The sequence below is a fragment of the Pieris napi genome, chromosome 2, assembly GCF_905475465.1.
Source record: "Pieris napi chromosome 2, ilPieNapi1.2, whole genome shotgun sequence".
Classification (NCBI taxonomy): Eukaryota; Metazoa; Arthropoda; class Insecta; order Lepidoptera; family Pieridae; genus Pieris; species Pieris napi.
In genome coordinates, this window is record NC_062235.1 from 2768548 (window position 1) to 2788559 (window position 20012).

Below are 20012 nucleotides of genomic sequence, written 5' to 3' on the forward strand. Positions count from 1 at the left end.
CGTTTGTACGATTCACCTGCGATCAATAGTGTTATCACCACTCAAAAGTTTATGAAACTATTGTCCCTCGCTTATCTCCCATCGATACGGCAACGACGATAAAAATATTCATCGTATTTTATACAAAAGCCTAATCATTCAACGAAAATGTAGTTTTGAAATTAAATATATAGTATTTATACCGATGATTTGCGTTTTTCATTTATTTCATCGTCAATTTTTGTTATTATTTTTTGATTTTTTTTTTGTTGTTTGAATAAATTCGGTGTAACCACCTAATATAACGGAACGCACTTTGTTTTATATTTTAAAAGAATTAAATTTTGCGCTTAAGTTTTGATATATATCAGCCGCATAAAGTAATTTCAAGTTAGAAACGTATATAACATAACGAACAGTATTGAGGGTAAAATTCTAAATACTGTATAGTTTTTAGTTCATAATATATATGTAATTCAAAAAGGGAACTTGAACGTGTGAGATATATTAAGATTTAGTAGATCCGAGAAATAAATCATAAATGCGTTTAAAATTAAGCATTTTTAAGGAATTAAATAATTTGATTTTGTCTTTGTATTTCACTTGGCTCAAGTTCAAGATATAATCCCGCAACGAATGAAAATAGAAAATATATGTTAATTAAAATCAGTAAGCCCCGAGAGAAAATAAAAGATATAAACTTCAAAAGTGAAAAAAATATACATAAATGACACCAAGTTAAATGAATAATTTGCGGAGACAAAGACGAAGTGGCAAAGTTTAAATTTCCTATTTTACGCTTAATAAACGGAATGTTTCAGCAAAGTTTTCCCAGAATACAGCAGCAAATTTATTGCTACGTCTCTCGGGTAATTAGAGCAAAACGCTGCAATCTGCGGGTTTTATTAACAGTTAATAAAATTGTAGACCGGAGCAGGCGGCGTTTCCCAGCGCCAGCAATGCCTTGCAACCTGTTGCCGACGGAACCGCCTTCCGCCCATTGCTACAAGTACTTACCTTCCGCCCTACACTTCTTCGCCAGACTAACTCGCTTCTGAAACTCTTAAACTATTTCTTACCTCATCCATCTTCTGTCTTCAACCGGAAAAAAATACACAAAAATAATGAACAATAAAACTATCGAAACGTATTTTAATATTGAAATATTTAATAAATTAAAGAACATACAGAAAACGCACAAATTAAAACGCGAAAAAGAAATGTAAAATAACGAACGAATAGAAAATAACTTAGCGCGTGCGGCGGCAGAGTTATCGCGGTGGACTACTGCTGGAGGTTTCGGGAAACCCGGCCTGCCGCCGCCGCGGCTGACTGTAGAATGGCAGCGGGCTGAACAGCCACGGGCCCCACCCCTAACGCAAGCGCAAACACCACCATCCACCGCGCATGACCGACATCCTACCCAAAACTGGATAAGTGACTCCTACATCGTAGATATACCTATATGTGCTACATAAATGTTGCATTATATAACAATTATTTATTTTCACATCATCAGTAATTTACCCACACTATATCTATTATAAATATGTTAATATTTCTCTAGTTAACAGGCTAGATACAGTTTTCCAATATTATAGCTGAAATTACGCAACACTAATAACTAGCGCGCTTTCTCGTTGACTACTATATTATAGAGCTCCCTTATACCACTAAAATAGCCATTTCGCAAGGAGGTTTCGTAACCTTTAGGGAATGTCTGAAACTTTGACATTATGCGAGTAGTAGAATCAGGAAAGACTCGCATTTCGTAAGAGTATGGTATTCCGAGTTTGTTGTACGCATAGTCAACACTGTGGCCACACCGCGCCTCGCCATTCATATCAAAGATACTTGAATTTAGAAACCATTGTATGTTTCCAGCTCTCTGATTTATTTTCCCTGCAATTTCTCCTGCTGTACTTTGCGCTTTTTCAAGGTCTGTTCTAGTCACAGCTTTACTGGCAAATGGATATAATATGGAATGCCCATCGCGTCTAATGGATACGTAAGCTTTCAGGTCTTGTTTATATTTCGCTAAGACATTGCTTATGAATTGAGTCTCATTTTCGGATGCGGCTGAAGGTCCTGGATAATTGGACGAGAATATATTATCTGATACTGGGCAAGTGGTCCAAGAATCGTCAAAATTACGACTAATATCCACACCGTAAGTAAGCTTATTCTGAAGAGGTTTCCGGTTTTTGTGCCATGGCTCCTGTCCCTGAAATGGATTATGGTATGATTTTTAGTATGTCTACTTATGTTACTTTAAAAAGGAGGAGGCTGGAGAAGGGAACTGGCAGGACGCCTACCCGATGTTACCTGTTCCATGGACAATCTCAATACCACAGGGTTTGCGAGCGGTGAGCTCTTTTCTTGAAGGAACCTAAGTTGAATTGGGGAATACTTCAGTGGGCTGCTGGTTCCACATAGTAGTGGCTAGTATAATACCTAAGACTAAGAATTCTACTGGATTCAACAAGGGCAAAGCAGTCAATATAAGCATAAAAAGTGATTTCTGCTGCTTTTTATCTCACTGTTAAAGTAAAACCAGAATTTCCTTACACATCGGAGGTATTCCTGTCCATCTGGGTTTGTACAAGGCAGAATCACCCAAGTGACCTTGTCCATCATTTCACTATACTCTTCACACGCAACGATCTGTTCTATGATAAAAAGAGCCAGCATCACAGGCCCAGAACCAGCCTCCTGACCAGCCTCTATCACGATTACAGGTTTCGACTGTCTTTCCACTTCTTCTGTTGTATTGAGCACAACCTGAATACGAATAGGATGTTGATACGACGGTATATTAAGATTGATTTTTAATGAAAACTATGACTGATAGGATTTTTTATTTATTAGAAAGATTTACAGCTTATAACTAAATTGTCTACTAAATGTATGTAACTTTTTACGCCTTTTTGTACGCTTTTTTTTAAATAATAGACAAATTAAATTAGTTGAGGAAGTTATGAATTTGAATCTTTGTAGAACCTGGACGATACGTTATACTTGACTTGCTTATTGTCAAAAGCATTTTTTAGACAATAATCGCCACCAGACATTATAATTCTATTATACCTAGACACATAAAATAAGCCTTTTATTCAAAATCCTAGAGGTCTTTCAGAGAAGTATTTCATATTTATTACAACCATTCTAAGCTTTCATTATTTAATCTGTTTGATTCATTTTGGCAATCGAGACGATGACGTCCTAACATTTAAATATCAACAAAAAACAATAACTAACCTTAAAATATAATAACTAAAATATTATAAAGGAGGAAATATTATAATATTATTAAAAGGAGTCCCTTTAGGCAAGGTTCCGAAGATACTGGCAGCGTTCCCCCTTTGAATAGCTGGGTAATTCTTTGTCCGAGGTAGCTGCCAGCTTTTCGGTCTCATGTGATGTCGACTAACCTTTTTGATATTTCCTATATCAACTATACGAAATATATAGTCATGCGCTAGGCCGGAATCAGAATGCAAAGAGCATACCTTTTCATTTACCATCAAGTGCTATTTGTGTACATAAAAGGAACCATGCTCAGCCGGGATTAGGCGGATCTCCAGAATTGGACTAATAAACTACTTGATTATTAAGCTGAAATGTACTTACTTCATAAAGCGTTCTACCCTCAAACGTGGCATTTTCCTCGTCCACTTTAATAGCGTGTCCACAAAATTGCTTGAGAGCTTGCAAATATACAATTATCTGAAAATATTGTTAATATTTTGCTTCTGTGAAATAACATAATATTTTATACCAAACCTTTAAAAAGGCTTTAATAAATCTAATATATAAAATTCTCGTTTCACTGTGTTCATTAAACTCCTCCGAAATGGCTCGACCGATTTTCGTGAAATTTTGTACGCATATCGGTTAGGTCTGCGAATCGGAAAACATTTATTTTTCATCCCCGTAAATGTTAAGGGTGGCCCCTAAATTTTATTTTTTGATTTTTTTTTTGTTTTTATTTTTTTATGATAAAGCTTACAAAAATAAATACAACCCTTAATTTTTATCCCTCTTAAATCAACCCCTATTTTTTAATATAGTAGATAATTATTTATATTGACCTAAAAAAATTTTTCCTAGAAAAATGGCAAAACAACGTTTGCCGGGTCATTATTTGGTCTTAAGTTAGAAGTTGGATGGGTATTTAGTTAAAGATTTTCCTAAAAATTTAAATCTTACAGTACTCGCTCCTATGGCAACATTCTCAACACACGGATCTTCATCAACATCTAGAAGGCTATTTAGCATTTCTTCATAACATGGACTTAGATTTTTGCACCTAATAAAAATAATTTTAGTAGGAAAGTAATTCAAAAATAGTTCAAATAATCATTTATCTTACCCACAATGCGAAGCGTTTACAATAAACGAATACCCTTTAACAAAACATTTCCATTAGTAATGAATAATCTGTCAGATATTATAAACTACAAACTAGTAGACTCGGTCAAGCGTTGCTGTGGCTAAGATTTTTGTTATATTACATAGTAGTAAACTATTCAAGAGAAACGGCAGGAGAACACCAATCCACCATGCTTTTTTGGTGGTTATGCCATTAAATTGTAGCTTATGTGAAACGTTGGTATTAATTTTGATAAGGATCAATACCTAGGTACGAATAAAGAGCCTTTTCTAGCGGTGGTATTTTAATAAAAAAAAAATAATAAAAGGACGGTTATTGTGACGTAACTATAAAAGATAGAGACATGCTGTCGTGACTTTTTTTATAGATAGTGATGTGTCCTGAAAAATTGTAATACATCAATTTGTTATATCATTAATAGTTTTCGCAGCGCGCGCGATTGAAGGAAGTTTCTTGTTTATTTTTTTACAGATTATTCAAGTTTTAGTAACCATCCCCTTTGAAAATAAAACATAGCCTATGTCACTCAGTAATAGTGTAGCTTGCCAAAGGTGAAAGAGTTTTTGAAATCGGTCCAGTAGTTTCGGAGCCTATTCATTTCGAACAAACAAAAAAACAAATCATTCCTCTTTATAATATTAGTATAGATAAAACTTACCTAGTAAAGTTATAATAACAGGAATTGAATTCTTCATACTTCTGCTACAACATTTCAATTCATTTTACACCTATATACTTTATATTGAAATAATAAACTGCGACAATATGTAATAAAACAATAATATACTTTCTCAATATTTATTACACATTGCAGTCAACAGTCTTAAATTCTTTTTTGTGTCGAGTTGGGGAGAATTCGTTTCCAATTTGGGCTGCAAACACCTTAAAACCTTCGTAGAATTGTGGAAGAACTGTATGTAACAGTCGTTCAGGGAAAAGAAATTCATAGCCATCAGTTAGTTCCATGGTGTAGGAATATGGTACTCCTATCGCTCCAAACGCAAAGTCGTCGCTACCGCCCGCAGCTGGGTACCATTTACCAGCGCTCATCACCCTGAAGGGCTGTCCTCCAGCTCTTTCCACTGCGTCGGAAACCATCTTTGCTAGGGAGTCAAGCTTCTGCCATTCCTTTGGCAGGAAATCGCCGGTGTAACCCCAGGGATACACCAAGTACTGTCCGTAAGAGTGCAAAGAGACGTATAATTTCATCCTTTTCCCATACGTTATCATAACATTACGGACCATTTGTGTCTCTGGCTCGGAGAAGGGTTTAGGCCCGGCGTAGGTCTCTTTATCGCAAGGGTTTTTAGACACCCCACTAACAGCCCATTTGAAGCCGTAGTTCCTGTTACCATCAACCCCGAAGCATTCCAGCAATGCGTTCTTGGACCTCGTCTTCCTCCAGAGACGGTTCTGTAAATTAATAGGTAATATAAGGCAGGTTATTTGTGTTTTTTATATTTCTCTAATGCAGCATCCGATAGAATCAATAATAAAATCATAAGAAACCACACGAAGATTGAAGACACGAGTAAGTAACAACGAGGATACGAAGATTGAAATGGAAATGGGCTGGTCACATAATAAGAGGTATAGAAAAGTGGAACAAAAAGATCAAATATTGGTACCCAAGAAATAAGAAAAGAAAACGAGGTAGACAGTTTCGAAGGTGGGAAGACGAAATAAAATCCGTAACTGGGAAAATTTGGACCAGGAAAGCTCAGAACAGAGCAGAGTGGAAAGAAATTTTGGCCTTTGCCAAAGTTGGGCAAACAGATGGGTTGTCGGTGTCACCGACTCACTAGTGATAATAGTTTAAGTTTAAAATTATGTAAAATTTTCTATCTGAATAAAGGCTTTTATTATTATTATTAATACAGCATTAAAGCCCGACCCCCAATGAATTTCGATAACACACCATTTCCTGTTCTATCAACAATTTATCTATTCATAAACTATTATTGTGATACATCTTACCGTTCTGCTGGTGCGAGTGAATTCATAACCATCTGGATTGACGACAGGGAGTATGTACCAATCTACTCCATTGAGCTCGTGCCTTGCCTCCGGGTCACTGACCAGTCGATGGATCAGGTACATGGCCATGGCGGGTGCAACCCATTCACGAGCGTGAATACCTGGAGGATATATAAATATTTGTTATCATGTTCAGCGATTAAACGGGAAGATTTTGCATTGTATGTGTAGCCCTATAAGTGGTTCCAAAGTCAAATTGTGCATCCTTGAATGAAGACCATGGAACACTTTAGCATAACTTGCTTAGAGTTCAGATATAATATAGACATGTAAGAAATTTTATTTTAATTAAAATAGTTTATAGAACATTTTTGAGCCCTGCGACGGCAACCAATTTAATTATTTATTCGTTGATGATTCAAACATTCATTACTTGTTTAGTAAGATAGAGTTTTTTTATCTACAAAGTTTGCCTCTGATGCTAAGTTATTATGCAAGTCTAATCTAATATATAAAATTCTCGTGTCGCGGTGTTTGTGGTTAAACTCCTCCGAAACGGCTCGACCGATTCACATGAAATGTTGTGTGCATATTGGGTATGTCTGAGAATCGGACAACATCTATTTTTCATCCCCCTAAATGTTAAGTCCACGCCTTAATTTTTTTTTTTTAATTTTAGATAACAAAATTTAATTTTTTTTTTTTTATAATACAGCATTAAAAAATACATACAACCCCTTACTTTCACCCCTCTACGATCAACCCCTATTTTTTTTATTATAAATGATATACATGGCAAAACGACGTTTTCCCGGTCAGCTAGTATTATTATATAAATTGTGAAAAAGATTTAATATTTTATTTAACAGAACGCGTTGTCTCCATGTCTAAATAGCTGGTTACTGTGGTTATAAATAATTACCTGCATCCACAAATATGATCGGATTGTTTGCATTTGGATTTAATGATATTTTCGCCAATTTCATTCGTCTGCCTTGATAACTTGATCCCAAAGCTGCAAGTTTCAGCAGATCAGGATGCATCTTCGCCAACATCTCCAAATGCTCTTGCATCTGGAATTTTAAAGATGTACCATATATTACATAACGTAAGCCTAATCAACCACAATAAGCCTGGGCTGGGTGTCTTAACTTATTCTTTCAGTGGAACCAACTATCCACTAAAGTATTTCCGAACCAATTCGACTTAGGGTCCTTCAAGAAAAGAGCGTACCAATTATTAAAAAGCCAGCCCACTCGAGATAAAAAACAGCAGAAATCTCTTTTGTACGCTTATATTGACTGCTGTAGTGGTGACAATCTTTCTTACTGTTCAATCCAATAGAACCAATTCGACTTACGGTCCTTCAAGAAAGGAGCGTACCACTCGACAGCCCTTTGGCAATAAGAAATTGAGAGTGGCCATGGGCGGCGGTATGACTTAACATAAGGTGAGCCTCCTGCCTGTTTGCTGCCTGTTTTATAAATAAAAAAGAAATTCTCTCATTAAATGAGCAGTGTTGGCCTGGAAAATTCAGCGTGCGACTCTCATCCCTGAAGTCGTAGGTTCGAACCTCGGCTGTGCCCCAATGGACTTTCTTTCTATATGTGCATTTAACATTCGCTCGAACAGTGAAGGAAAACATCGTGAGGAAGTCGGCTTGCCTTAGACCCAAAAAGCCGACGGCGTGTGTCAGGCAAGGAGGCTGATCTGAGGGCCAGACCTAAAAAGGTTATCTCATCAAGTTTGCAATCCTAGAATTTTTATAGAACGATTTTAAAACAAGTGAATATCAAAAATAAAGTAAATTTGAGCGTTACAATTCGATATTCGCCCGTTATTTTTATTAGAAAAATGGCAAACAATCCAATATATATTTTCGCATAGAATGTATAATATATATGCGTTTTATAGTATTACAGGTATTGGGGTGACTGAATAACATAAGACATGTCCTAGAGAAGGAAACATTGTTTTACACTGTACGGTCGATGGTAAGAGTATAACGAATTCTTCAAATAACACGAAACGAATTGATTTGCGAATGATAATTACTTCAGCTAATCAAGTAAGCGAAACAAAAGACTGTAGCAATGTTGATAACGATAATGCATTTGAAATTCATTAATCATTTCAATTTTAGAGTAATTTAAAAATTTTACGTTTAATTCATTAATTTATTTATATTTGCGGATTTACTGTACTGTGATAATAAATTAATAAATGTAGAAATATATATTTGTTTTTTTGGGAAATCAATTTACATACGCCTGCGCCTGGGAAACTTTTAAAAGTGACACGGGGATTGTGAGGTCAGTCCGTGAGGTGCAATGGACCCCTTCCCACTAAAACCCAACAACCCCATATGGAGGTCACGCTAACAGATAAATGCATACCTAAACTAACATTATAAAGAGGTGTATTTGTATGTTTGCAAATAAATTACTACTGGACAAAATTCTATCATTCGAATGCTACTTTAACTCTGGTTAACGAAGGCTTTTCCGGAATTGTCTGGTTATATGTGATACGCCATATGAATTTGGTATTTAACTAACTGCTCAAAATAATAAACGACTCAATATACTCCAACTCCTCTATTTGCAGCTCTTGGGCCGTGAGGTTAATAAAGGATTTAAGGTGGTGTCTGATAGATACCAGTTGACCCTAGAGCTGGTGCTTTCCTCGCTCAACGATTGTGTATCGCAATACAGCGAGGAAACGCTAGCAGGTACACTACAGGGACCAAACTTTCTAAATTTGTTTTAATTTTTTGACGTGACAACGTCTTATAATTCGATGGAGCCGGCTGCACGTACGAAAAAACATGACGCATGCGGCGTTACCTCGCTCTGAGGCGTTCCATTTAAGGCTTGAAGTGCAAGCGAGAGCTCGAAACGAGCGACAAAGAGGCACAATCGGACTCCGCGTTCGGCAGCATTCGTTCGTTAAAAAAATGACATAATTGTAATTAAGCGTACAAAGAAATGTAACTTGATCAATTCAATTGTGATTTCCATTTACCTTCTCTATATGCATACAAAATATCTATCAAACAAATAAAATTGAAATTTTCTTCTGATTCCATCAGCATTTTCTTATAACGTTGTCACGTTCAACTATCGTCAGTAAATCCGACTTTACAGACAACCGATTTTTTTATTATTATTATTACTATGTAGGTTAAGAACATTGTATATTTGTATGTTGGACTTACTGCTCCATAAGAGTGATATTCAAATACATTAAAACTTCTGAATACTCTTCGTCTCGGGCTTCTTTCGACGGCCTCAAATGATCTGAAATTATTCAAACATTTTAATTCAAATATGTAAGCTACTAAACGTATGAAACTTCTACACATTATTATCAAAAATCTTATTATTAATTATTTATTGTAAAAACGCAACTATCTATCTGGAACTTATATGTGTTATTCCGCTCTCAGTATTTTATATAAATAATTAATCATGTATATTCTTTATAGTTGCGTCGTTCTACGTGTAATATAATATAATATAATATAATATAATATAATATAATATAATATAATATAATATAATATAATATAATATAATATAATATAATATAATATAATATAATATAATATAATATAATATAATATAATATATAATATAATATAATATAATATAATATAATATAATATAATATAATATAATATAATATAATATAATATATATAATATAATATAATATAATATAATATAATATAATATAATATAATATAATATAATATAATATAATATGATTTAGAGTCGAGACTTAGTGCTAAGTATGACTACCGTATGCCATATCGCTTTTATTATTACTTAAAACTTAGGTCAGAATGCCCTTATCAGCCAGAGTGGCGCTGTAACCAAGATATTTTATAAAACATACCTGCCATAATTATCCTTAATATCATATGCAATCCCCTCTTTCTTAACGAAGTGTTTTAGCTCTTTCAGCTGTTCTGGAGTCAACAAAATGTCTGTGGTGTCATTTAAATTTCTACTTCTTTTGAGAATCTCTATTTTTGGTACGCCATTCTCGATATCACGTAATGCTTCGATTTGTGATTGTGTATTGGGGTACAGTTTTACTAACGTGTGGCTAAAATTAAAATATATAATTATTCAGCCTATGTATCAAATCATGCCGCAGGCTTGTGTACAATATTGTAATGAACAGAATTTGAAATAGAACGTAGAAAAGTGTTGAAAAAATAATGAAATGTTTGTAGGATTATTAAAATGGCGCGAAAATATCCGGAAAAAAACAAATATTTTTTTCTTTTGAAATAATTTAGTACAATAAATTACTTGGATTGTCCTGAGTGTTTTTCAAGTAAAAGTTATTTAACGTTTTCAGTTTTAATCGTATATCCCATTATTTTTATTTCACTTAATTTTAACAATTATGAGGTAAAATTACCTATCAGAAGGCTTTCGAGGTGGCTATATGCCTAAGACATAGGAAAATGCTAGTTAGACAAGAAAATATTAAAATTACTATCCAAGCTACTACTAATACACTTCGATGTGTCATGAAAAAACTATTTCAATAATTTTTTTTGTTTTAATGGAAGTAATATTTTTCTAATTCATTATTAATTTGTTTTGGTTAAGGGCCTTTACAGTCACCACTATGCACAACACGCTAAGTAAAATAATTCCGCGTTTTCAGATACAACAACTGCCATCTATTGACCGGCATGACAATCAACTAATAAACTAATCAACTATAATTATTAATTACTATAGTAGGTACATAGGGACATTTAGAAGGTATAATAAAATATTATCTTACTCATCATATGCATTGTCTTCCTTGCAACCCACTTGCAAATACAACGTGCTGACACCTAAAGAATTAATAAAAATTAGAAATGTAAAGTAAGTAAATATAAATTTAATATTTGACTGACGAGTCTAACACTATTGTCAGACTCTTCATATAGTGGTTATTTAAGATTTTTTTAATGCAAACATTAATTACTAAAAAATAGTAAAGCTTTCACAACATAATATGATTACATAAATAAAATAAATACTAATTATTTACTGTACTAATAATGACTGCCTTATATAAGATATCCCGAAGATTAGGTTTAAATGATTAGTAAAATATTATGTAAGATTAATTGACTTTTTGATGACAGGTTTACATTACTAAATTATAGTTTACTTAGAAAAAAAAGTTATACCCATCTCCAAAAGTTATCCAAATGTAATCAATAGCAAAGTAAACCCATGGGCGGTGGTTTCTATTTAAAAGAGCCCGGCCAACTTACCAGAAGGCTCAACTGATCTTTACGATTAAAGTGCTCTAAATATCGCTACATTTTTACATCAAATATATAAAATTCTCGTGTCACAATGTTCGTTCCCATACTCCTCCGAAACGGCTCGATCGATTCTTATAATTTTTTTTATACATATTCAGTAAGTCTGAGAATCGGACAACATCTATTTTTCATCCCCCTAAATGGGTGGTCACACCCCTAAATTTTTATTTTCTAGACAAAACTTTTTTTTTTAATACAGCATACAAAAATACATACAACCCTTAATTGTCATCCCTATACGATCAACCCCTATTTTTTATTATAGTAGATAGTTACTTTTATTAAACGAAAAAAATGTTTCCTAGAAACAATATTCATGGCAAAACGACGTTTGCCGGGTCAGCTAGTTTTATATAAAAAAATAACTGTAAGAATATTCGTAACAGTTAAAATTAAAAATATTTTTTTAAAAGAATCTATCATTATTATCTATGGTAACATTTTCATTTTCCAACAATCCTCATTCTAAATATTCTTTTGAATTTCCAAAAAGTTCTGGATAATGCTTTGTGATTTGACGAAGAAAGGCTGCCTACAGGTATAAATAAAAGTAGACATTTAATTCCCTGTAATGGCGCAGGCTTTTAAGGCGTTTAAAAAATCCTCCAGTAATGGCGGAATGTTTGTGACTTAAATATCTGAGAGCATATTTGCGTAGGAACGATTCTTTAATTTGTGGTGACATTTATCGTGTTTCCTTGGCTTCGAGTAATTGAGGTTGCTTCTCCGGATTTTGTAGGGAACAAATGTGTAAGGTACTAGCCGGTCCCACATTCGCACGTTTTTTATTCAATTTAAAAATATATAAAAATAGCCTAACTAAGGAACAATTTAGTTTATAACCTTATTTGTTACATACGAATGTTTCCTCTTTATATACATGAACAAAACTGTAGCGAATATTACCACGCAGATTAAGCGTGAAAATTGACAAGATTTTGCCTAATATTTTTTTCGGGATTTTTGTGTATTATGCCTGTAATGCCTAGCACATTAGGCATATTTATCATGTAGCAGTGAAACTTAGTTTTGAATGTAATTAATTAATTTAAAAACAGAGTTTTATGTATCGCTGTGAGCTATATCCTAAACAGTAAAGTAAGTGAAAATATATAACTCAAGAACAGAGTGTCTTCCAGTAAGTAGTGTTATTGGACATTTTCTTATGTTAAATATCCTTTTTGAAATTACTTATATATTGAAGTGAAACTTCTTTAGCGCATGAGGGTAAATTTTTTTACGGGTGAAACGCAATAATAATAATATTAGCGTCACGAAGATGTGCACCGTTTTTGTCGAAGAAATGCGACGAGAGCGAAAGAGCGATTGAGAACATTGTCTCAATGTGAGAAGGGCGAATTACCTTATAGAAATTCCATTCTTAAAATTAAAATTAGTATGTATTTTATATTTTATGCAAAATAATTTGATGAAATCTCAAATATCGAATTGTAAATTAAAATGCCACGTGTTTTTGTTATCGAAGAATTAAAAAAATATATATATATTGTAATTTGTACTAATTTTCGACACTTAATATTTTAATGACAATTAAATTCATAACATATCTTCCTTTTTCCCTCCCTCTAAGTCTCGGAAACCTAAAGTTTTAGATTTGTATTAATATGAACAAGATTTAAAAAATAGTTCTACAACGAAGTTTCACTTCTGATATGTGTACTTTATACGCACGCATGTTTTATTAATATTAGGCTAGATCGTAATGTTCCATGATGTCTCAGTGAAGACAATGTATTTTTTTAAATGTACCGCTATACTTTGATAAATTGTATAGATATTATCTTGAATATACCTTTACCAATCTCATACCGGTAGAAATTACCGTTAAACAAGACCCGCCGCAGGACCAACAGCTAACGGGCTCATCTAGCTTACGAAGTGTACCCGACTTTATTTCTCAGCACTTGAACCCAAGACCTCATGATCGGTAGCCAAATATAATAGCGCATATGTGATAATTATCTTTCTTACATAGTAGATGGATGTAGGTAACAAAAAATTATAACGTTATCAGACCCTAAACAATTATGGGGTGGAATTTTCTATCTGGCTTCCATGGACCAATTCCGAACCAATTGATATCATTAGAGCCGCTCTTTGATCGTAGTCTGAATACACGATAATTTTGATTTAATAAAGTTGGAATTTTTCATAATAAATTAGCTGCATTTCAAAGCGAAGCCGACTATCAGTTTTCATTTGATCAAATATTAATTTATTACGTACGAATTCCAGATTTAATTATTCTGTGCATTTGTAGTTCTTCTATTCCTTTCTCTGTATTGAAATTGACAAATTAATTTAGTTATGACTGATCAACGATAAATATATTAAATTCCAAATTTGAATTGAATTTATAAGGAGTGGTTGCGAGCAGTTTTGGCCAATTAACACAACAATTTAGATCTTAAAATTTATATAATTAGAACTTGGTTTCAAAGACAAATGTCTTAAGTCCAGGTAAGAGACTTAGGGTTCCCATATGTCAAATCCAATACGTTTCTGACTTACGGAAGTCATGCTTAGGCCTGAATCTCGACTCGAATCTTACCCCTATTTTATATTGAGAATTTGCTGGCATTTCTTATACCTTAGCTTGTTATGTGAAGAGTAAATATGGTACTAAAAAGAAAAAATATATAGTAGCAATAAATGCTAACTCTCTCTCTTTTTTTTGTGAAACTTATGTTTACATTAATTGTCACCCATTTTAGGTGTAAGATTTTGTAAAATAATTAGTAGATTTAGTACTGTGTGTGATGTCGTAAGCTTATAACTAAATAAATAAACTCTCGTCCAATGTTCTATACGCCTCATTATTAATACTTCAGGAAGTAGCACGAGCAGTACGGAACAATTGTTTCTTATCAGTGTAATCTGTGGTCACGGGCGGTGGAGCATTGCTAGACGCATGGTCAGCTAAGATATTATCGAATATTTTGTGTGGTTTTGAATGTTTCCTGATTTTCTTTTGTTTTTATAACGTTTGCACCAATAGATTTATCGTCACGTAATTATACGTGTCATGTATTAAATATAAAAAGAATACTGTGTTTCTGCATTTCTAACGTAATTATTATTCATTTATTATTTGTAAGATAAAATCGAAATGATTAGATAAAATTACATATAGACAATATACTTCGTTACTTCGTGTGCCCAAGCTAGGACTAACCTTCTGACAAGGGCACATATGATTCGCTGTATTACCTTTTTTACTGTCCGGTGAGTGAACTGACACAAGTTCTATTATTTTTTAGTGCCTATAGTAGTTAGTTCATTTGTTTTTTTTTATATGTAATTTTGTTTTTCCTAATTAATTTCTTATATTGGTTTTAAATCTACTAGTAGAAGATAACTTTATGAATAGTATAAAACTTGCGCTATTGCTTATAGGCACAAAACACAGCCTTAATTAAAAACATAGTTAATAAAATCATATATCTTTGAGTACATTAGTTCGTGAATTTTAATACTATATGTATTATGATGGTCGTCCAGTGAAACACTTCATTTCGGAAGACAGCTTATGACACAGAATTTGAATTTTGAATCAAATTAAGTAATTAAAGAAATGTAATAATCATAACAATTTTGAAAACAATATTTTCCAGAGATAAGTGAAAGATAATTAATGTTTACTCTTGTTCAGTATTAACAAAGAACAGTATTAACAATATCAATTTCAAAAAGAATTGCTTTGAATTCTCGTAAATTGCAAAGGTATTATTTATTTTGAAAAATCTTCCTTTTGAATATAGAAGAAAATATCATATAATGTTAGAAATATATCCTTCCTAAACCTAGATAGTCAAACGTAAATATCTATGTAACAAACGTTTAAAATAATGTTTTAAGTGGTTGTAGGAAAATAAGACCTATTTAATTACAATAATAACTCACGAGTTGTAATTGCCACGGGACGTATGTAAAAAAAACCGAATGGTAATGATAGTGACTATTTATTTATGTTTATAATAGAAATTTTTTGTGACCACTTACTAAGCTCCAAATTTATAAACGAATTATACTCATAAGCTTCATAGTACGTATAAGGACGAAGAAAGGAATAAAATCGTAAGTATGAATAGAATTTTAAATCCAAAATAAAAAATATTAGGAGATTGCACGATTCTTTTTACTTAGGGTTTTTTTATAAATGTGTACAATGTACATACAGTATATACATATAAATGTATGGAACTTGAAATGTTTGGACTAATTTGTTCAAATAATAATTATTAAAAATGATTAGAATTGATATATATTTATAAATCAGGTAGGTTGCCTCAAATTTTTAACTAAATTTAAATTTCGTGTACCCTAGATACCCACCCATTCCATCATCCCATTTGTCCCGCCTTTCAGAAGAACGCGTTTTGGACAAAACTCACCGATGTCCAGATGGAGCATTCTGATAAATGTGTTCGGTCGGGATATCAATAGTTGCACCCCTCACACTTTAAAATAAATTTTCCTTTGGTTTCTATATCATGTGAATAGATGTATTTTTTTTTATTTTCGTGTTTATGTTTGATCATTAAATCTTGTATTTTATTATTCTTATGTACCAATGTCTCATACAATGTACATAAGAATAATAAATGTGCCGAGGTTTTGTAAATAAATAAGTAAACAATATATATAAAGGGCGTCCCGAGACTACGGGATATCAAGGGAAAGTACCTTAAGATACTTTGCTGAAAGAAAAAAATATTTTATTTTGAAAAGTAATGATTTTCTAAAAATTACTTGTCTTACTTAATTCCTTAATTCCTCGGTAAAAATGGATTAAGAAAACCCGTTTTTTTTTTCAACGAACAGAAGAATTTTTCACATCATAAAATATATAGTTCTATTTTAGTTTCGAAAAAGTGCGTAGGTTGTACTTGAATAGATTTACATGGACAAATAGGTTTATTCATAACAAAATCTCACCGAAATTGGGTCTTTTATAATATTATTTACGCGTGAAAGTATTATACCAATACTAAATACGACAATAGTGATATGGCGATAATATCCATCTCGAAGGAGATATTTCATAAAGTGGAACTTATTCGAGTGGAAAATTAAGCGAAATATTTGAAATAGGCGTCGTAGGGATTTTTATGCTAGAGCGAGTTATAAATAAAATTAAAAATATATATTCTGGCTCACTATTACCCACACTAAAGCACTATAAATAGCTAATATAGCACGGGTAATTTTTGTCACGCGGTTTTGAGAAGCGATTTTAAACACTAAAGAATTCAAAATTGTAATTGAAAAAGATTTTTTTTTATTATCAATGTTATTGAAGAGCTGGGAACCCTGACACAGGTATTTTTTACTTAAAAGAGTTCTCAAATCTTACACATTGGTATTCATTATAACAATTTTTTTCATACTGTTCCATAGTTTTTCAGTAATTAAAAAAAATATTATTTACTATTCCCAATAAGGCAGTATGTTTATATATTATCTGTGTCAATTATTTTTGGAGGACGAAAACTAGTGCACAGGTTTATAAAGTTTAAAATTAGAATACGGTGTTTTTTTTTTTGCCTTAGCACAGGCTATGGTCTTTCGACCATACCACCTAGTTTTAAGAATGTCATCAATCAATCGTCAGTTAATACCAAATCGATCCGATGTATCTACAAAAAATGACTGTTGCTGTTCATAAAAAATACGACTCGTAGTAATAACGACTACTCATTTAAATATAGAACCTAGGTTCGAAAGGGGGTAAATGGAATTTTCCATTAATGGCCTTATGGTGTCACCGTAAAAGACCGTCTCTGACCAGTTCACGGAAAGCGTAAAAAATATTCAGAATTATCTTACAATGGATTAGTTCGATTGTTTTTACGCACTTAATGCAGAACCAGCAATACCACTGGTAGTGTACATTCAGATTTCACCTTGATTGAGTGATGAATTAGTTTTTAATAATAACAATTATTTATTTATAAAAGCTCGCCAACGCTCATCACACTGATACATTGGTACAAGAAAAATAAAATACACTGTCTAATGTGACAAGCACAATACGCAAACATAACACACGAGAGAATAAAAAAACAATTGAATTATAAAAACTAAAGGTAAATTATGAAAGTGTGAGGGGAGCAACTATGGACATATTAGGTTCATTAATTCAATTTGTACGACCATATTAATTATATTTATTTATTAAGACTCAAACTAATTTTATTATAATATTTAATCAAAATTATTAATGATATTATTTCCTTAAATGTTTGTTTTTAAGAAGTAGTTGTATATAAATCTACTCCTGTCTACTAATTACACAAAATCATTAATAAAATACGTACCCAGCAAGAATATTAATCCGTGAATCATTTTTTTTATTCACTGGTTTTACACTGACAAATGTATTTCAGACCAATCCGTGCGCTCACGTTAGGCCAACATCGCGCACTGCGGTATGTGCATGCGCCCGCGCAGAGAAAGGCTTTTACGCCATTTCCTCGCACATTGATCCTTATCTTCTAGGATTATAGGGCTTAATAAGTATGGTGTACTAAATTTCTATTCCTTTTTCTTTAGATTGCATAGCTGTGATACTACTTAGGTAAACAATAATTCATTGTATAATTTCTGGAATATTTCAAACATATAATTAATCTGAATTTTAGTCGCTAGTCTCTAAATAAATAATGTACAAAATTCGAATATTATTAATAAATATTGTTCCATAAACTTTGCTGGCCAGATCGAAACTCGTTTTAAAAAGTATGTCACAGTACCACTATGTGATGTGAACTAGCGCAGACAGTATCAAACACAGAACAATACTAATAGAGCCTATTATGCGCATTAATCACAACCTAAAGCTGGTGAGCTCCGAATCTCAGAGTTTAATGAACCATGGCGACACTGATTGAACGGAGCAACACCAAGGTATTTTGTGTTCCGTATGGCAATGCCAGAATTACTTTGAGTAGAATTAGAAATCTAATCGTAAATCAGAATTAGAACGTCCGTTTTGGATATTCTCAATTCAAATTATGTTTCGTTTATTTTTCTTATTGTCTATGACTTAAATCCAGTTTTTTTGTAGCTCTGTGGTAATGACCATAGATTAAAACTTTGTAGGTATACTACATCATACACCTACAAGAATCTAACACCTAAAACGCGTGTTTATTAGTTCCATTCGTTAATTTTTTGCAATATTAACCATAACAATTATATTTACATAAAACGGTACTTTTATAACGGCTTTTCATTGTTAGGTGCTGAAGACGTGGTACAAAGCTTAGTCCCGCTATATCCTTATATTGTAATGTTTATTTCTGTACATCATTATCGAGAAACCAGTTCCCGCCTTTACGATGTCGTTGAAACCTGAATTGCAAAAGGATATCGACTCCAAGACCTTATTTTTACTTACTCTTATTAAAAGCAGAAATGTTAGGGCTTATGATTATTATTATTTTTTACCCAGTAATTTATTTATATTTTCCGACACGCAAATGTATAGTATTTACTATTTTCTTAAACTAAATAGTAATAATAATTTAAAATTAATAAATAGAAAATTAAAACAATTACAAAGTTTGGTCCCTGTGTACCTTTAACGCTGGCAGCATTTCCTCGCTGTATTGTAATACTTATTCGTTAATCGTTAATGTTTGTACAATTCTTTCGAAATATTATTTTTAATTTAATTATTACACATGGTAGCTAATACAGATGCTGGTCTCCACACTGGGGACATCCCTGTGTTGTGGTCCCTCTCACAAACATGCACACACACATAAACACATACGTACAGACACACACCAATGTTTATTAATTATTATACATTTGGTTTTGTAATTTCTATAAAAGCTGTTGGCTACCTAAATATTATGTGTGTGAGAGGTGAGTATTGGTTTTTATGTACATGCGTTTCGTTATTGGATAAATGCATGAGATTAAAATAGAAATTACGCCATAATCTGTACCAAGGATTCTGTGAAATGGAAGTCCAGAGAAACTAGTAGCATTTAGAGCAATTTATATCGTATAGCTAAAAATGTTATCACTACGGAAATACAGATTCCTCTACCGTCGCATTTGATCGAATATTTTAATAACATGATCGCTCATTAACGGCAATTCGATAGTACCTTAGGTCGAATGTAATAAAATCAGTATTACCGTTTAAAAAAATGTCTGTTATAAGTTTGACCATATATATTATGTTAATATGATGATATATTTAGGCTTCCAAACACGTTTAGCGACACATTCTTCGAAAACTAAAAGTCATATCAGATGATTTTAATTTAAATCAGGTATT

General features: G+C 32.7%; 2 protein-coding genes across 2 annotated transcripts; both read right to left on the minus strand.

Moving 5' to 3' along the window:
* Positions 1–1117: 1117 nt before the first annotated feature.
* LOC125060909 (zinc carboxypeptidase A 1-like) lies at positions 1118–4398 on the minus strand. Its single transcript, XM_047666027.1, has 5 exons — positions 4352–4398; positions 4189–4288; positions 3610–3705; positions 2548–2760; positions 1118–2203 (listed from the first exon to the last, which is right to left on the minus strand). The coding sequence occupies exons 2-5, from the start codon at positions 4255–4257 to the stop codon at positions 1604–1606; spliced, it is 978 nt and encodes a 325-aa protein (XP_047521983.1). The 5' UTR covers positions 4258–4288; positions 4352–4398; the 3' UTR covers positions 1118–1603.
* Positions 4399–5156: 758 nt separating this feature from the next.
* Positions 5157–18177, minus strand: LOC125062700 (carboxypeptidase B-like). Its single transcript, XM_047668781.1, has 7 exons — positions 18037–18177; positions 11158–11212; positions 10249–10461; positions 9567–9648; positions 7272–7422; positions 6350–6510; positions 5157–5785 (listed from the first exon to the last, which is right to left on the minus strand). The coding sequence occupies exons 1-7, from the start codon at positions 18062–18064 to the stop codon at positions 5174–5176; spliced, it is 1302 nt and encodes a 433-aa protein (XP_047524737.1). The 5' UTR covers positions 18065–18177; the 3' UTR covers positions 5157–5173.
* Between the last annotated feature and the right edge of the window lie 1835 nt (positions 18178–20012).